This window comes from Tupaia chinensis, unplaced genomic scaffold, assembly GCF_000334495.1.
Source record: "Tupaia chinensis unplaced genomic scaffold, TupChi_1.0 Scaffold000360_1, whole genome shotgun sequence".
Classification (NCBI taxonomy): Eukaryota; Metazoa; Chordata; class Mammalia; order Scandentia; family Tupaiidae; genus Tupaia; species Tupaia belangeri.
Genome location: NW_006159856.1, coordinates 1,173,554 through 1,177,006, shown reverse-complemented (window position 1 = coordinate 1,177,006; position 3,453 = coordinate 1,173,554). Strand labels below are relative to the sequence as shown.

General features: G+C 43.1%; 1 protein-coding gene across 4 annotated transcripts in view; it reads right to left on the bottom strand.

The window, feature by feature from the left end:
- Window positions 1–3,453, bottom strand: part of NSD2 (nuclear receptor binding SET domain protein 2) — a 150,871-nt gene that overhangs the window by 35,675 nt on the left and 111,743 nt on the right. For all 4 annotated transcript variants that reach the window (XM_027773583.1, XM_014589500.2, XM_014589499.2 and 1 more), the window contains 2 exons: window positions 1,880–2,011; window positions 840–963 (listed from right to left, as the gene is read on the bottom strand). In XM_027773583.1, coding sequence (XP_027629384.1) covers window positions 840–963; window positions 1,880–2,011 — 256 coding nt within the window. The remainder of the gene's footprint in view (window positions 1–839; window positions 964–1,879; window positions 2,012–3,453) is intronic.

Genomic DNA, 3,453 nt, shown 5'->3' with positions numbered 1-3,453 from the left:
TTTGAGAAAAATGTTTTTTTTTTTTTTAACTCTTCTATGGTAATGAATCACTTATCATTAAGGCAAACACCCTTCACAAGTGAGGTGCTGTTATTGGGCTACCTGAGCTTGGGAGCTCTCCAATGTTCTGACAAGAGCTAGGCGGGGGTTGCCGGACCTTCCAGTGGACAGGAAGGACCAAGCTGTGCAGCCATCTTCCCATGGTGATCCTAAACCATCCAACTGAAACCTGGTGCTACAACCTGGCAGAACACAAGCACTGACCACCCAGGGAGAGCCCAGGGCGGTTCTTTTGTTGAGACTGAAGCACAGGCTGACGCTGTATCTTCACAAACAACCCTGTATTCCTATGAACATCAGTGTTCTGTGACCAACTAGGTTGCCTGTACTAGTAATGCCAGATCATCTGGAACTGTGGTACCCCACATCCAGGCCATAGGAGGGGTGTGGCAGAGCCCACAGCCTATAAACCCATCACTCTGCCAGTCACTGTATATATTAAACTAATTTTCAAGGGATGCAGTCATAAAATGATTGGGTCATTAGAAAAGTCATGACAGATTTTTTTCTGTTTTTCTATGCAAAAAGGTGCCACGACTTTTCTGACGACCCAACAGTAAGGCCTACCACCTGACAGAGAAGTAGCAAGGGGTGTACATGTTGAAATCAAAGAGTAACAGCGGAGGCCATTGAGAAGTGGGTACCCCTTGCAAGATTCAGCATGCGAGGTCCCTTAAAGGGTTAGGCAGTGGGGGTCAGGACGAGCCTTCTGCACAGGAAGGGGAGGAGTCACAGAACTGCCCACCTTGAGAACAAGCCTGAGAAGCAATATAACTTGCCTGACGCACACTCGCTGCAGGTGAACCTCCCTTCTGGTCTCCGGGAAAGCCCAAGGCAGGCAAGGTGGAAAGCTCCGCAGCAGGGGCCTTCGCATAGCAAGAGGCTGCCTGTCTTCTCACACAGCTGCAGGGACAGAAAAGGGGCAGTGTAAACCAATACCTAGCATGAATCCCTTTTGAACTCTTCCTAACTGAAAGGGAAAGTTTGAGTCTGTCCCCAGTGGAAGAAAATCCCATTTTGCTACAAGCAGAGTGAAATGCCTGGCCTGAGCAGAACCCACAATAAATACAATATGAGAATAAAATGATAATTTTTATAGGAAGGGTTGGGTTCCTCAGCAATGGCAATGGAAAAAAAAAGTAACAAAACCTTAAAGATACATTCAACATGTTTCAAATTAGATTTGAAACACAGCAGCACATTTTCATTATAAGTCAAAGACCTCCCAGTGTAGGTAACAGAGACCAAGCAGACTGTGGGTCAGGCACTGTTCTAGCATTTCTCATGTATCCACAGCCCCTCATGGAACCTCTGCCATTATCTCCATCTTAAGGATGGGGCAGGAGTTAAGGTACAGAGAGGTTAAGTGATCTGTCCAAAGTAATAGAGCCAGTGCACAGCAGAGGCAGAACCTTAACTGCCGTGCACACTGCTGCTCCTGTGGGCACAGGTCTAGCAATGGCCATAACAGCCACGGTAGACCCCGCCTGGTGTGCACATCAGCACCAGGCTACCACCTTACCTCTGCCAACATACAATCTTCACAAATTTCAAAAGTATGTACATACATGTGTATTATATGTGATGTATATATGAGATATATAACCTTCATGTGAATGATGTTAACTGAGGCAATTTAATCCTAGGATTCTGCTAATGGTCCATCCCTTACCCTTTCAAAATAGAAATCAGTGCCTGGTGCTAAGGCCCAAGAGGGACTAGGAGGGAAGTGAGAAGATGCCACAAGACTTCCTCTGCTATACCCAAGAACCTGGTCAGATGCCTTCGCAGATAAAGTGGACAGGTCTCTTCCCCTCACCTGACACACGTACTCCTTTTTGGCGGTCACTCCTCGTTCAGACTTTTTAGATGAGATGGACACTTCAGTCTGTGTTTCATCTGCACTTTCATATGGGGACTCCGAGGGCTCATCTCCTGGGCTGTCTGAGACCTGGAGATGAAGGAGGCGGACGACAGTTCACTAGTCGCAGAAAACAGCAGGTGGTGGCACCCTTCAGAGACATGCCCTCAGTCTCAACACTCATCCTGTACTGCCAGTGATTCCACTGTGAATGCACATTATCAACTGGTTTTGGTGATAACACAACTTGTCAACTAAACTGTGTAGAAAAGTCAGAAATGAACTTTACTTAATATTTAGTATACATATGTGTACATAAGAGGCATATTTCTTAAAAATAAATGAACTTTTATGAAAATTCAACTTGTCCTAAGGTGAACTAAGTCGGGCTTTGCAATAAAGAATATTGACCTTTCTTACCCAATCTGTTCAGCTCCAACCATTTTAAGGTAAGAGAAACATGTTAATACCAAACCAGTTTTTACAGGAACCACGATGAAGTGTCAAATGCAAGGCCTCCTCAGGTGACCTTGCTGTTCTCCTGTTACACTGAAGACTTTGAGCTCTTTGGGAAGGATGTTCCTACACTAGGCTGCTGACCCTAAGGTAAGGATGGAATCCTCTAGGCCCGCAACTCTAAGTTACCCAAGTTACCCTTCGAGGGGTAACTTCTTCCCATTGCCGGTTTTTCCCACTAGTGTTTTATAGTTCATTCTCTTCTCTCTACCAGAGAGATAATGTGGAAAGGGGCAAGTTAAAATCTTCCTGCTCTATTAATACTTGAATCTAAATAAAAAGTTTGGGAAAAAGACATAGGATCTTATGAATTACATAAGCAAATGGAATGACTTGCAGGTTGAATTTCATACATTCGTCTTCATTTAATAGAGATCATTAAGAACAAGCTAAAACTTCACCCTCATTATTTATGGCATTTTGCCCTCACTTGACAAACAGTATCACTACGTGTTTAAATAAATGAAACGAAAAACCTTTTCTTATCAAATTCAGGATTTAAAATTTTTTGCTTTTTATTTCATGATGGGTGTTAAAGTGTTTAAACTGAATTTTAGAGATGGAACAGAGCAAAAGTATAAGCTACATTTTCTGCGCACCTCAATAATCACAATGGTAACATGTTACAGGCTTGCTGTTGGCCAATGAGCACAAAGTTAGAAATTGAAACTGGGCCATATTAAAAATAAAAATCCCACCAGGGAATCTGATCAATTCTGTAGCCTCATCAGTAAGTTTTCCAATTTAGGTCACCGAAATGACAGGGAACGGTGGAAGAAAAAAATATAAAAAGTAAATGCAGTTTTTAAAATAGTTTTAATAATTCTAAGTGTTTAAATGTTTTTTTTTTTTTTTCCCTGTAGCTTTGGCTGGCTCCGACGGGCAGCTGGAGAGCAGGCAACAGTGGCCACTGCTCTAGTCTCACTAGACACACCTTTAAGAAAATAGCCTGAAGAAGGCGGCCTTTTAAATATGATTTTCTCACCTTTTCAGGAAGTTGGAAATAGCAGCAGGAA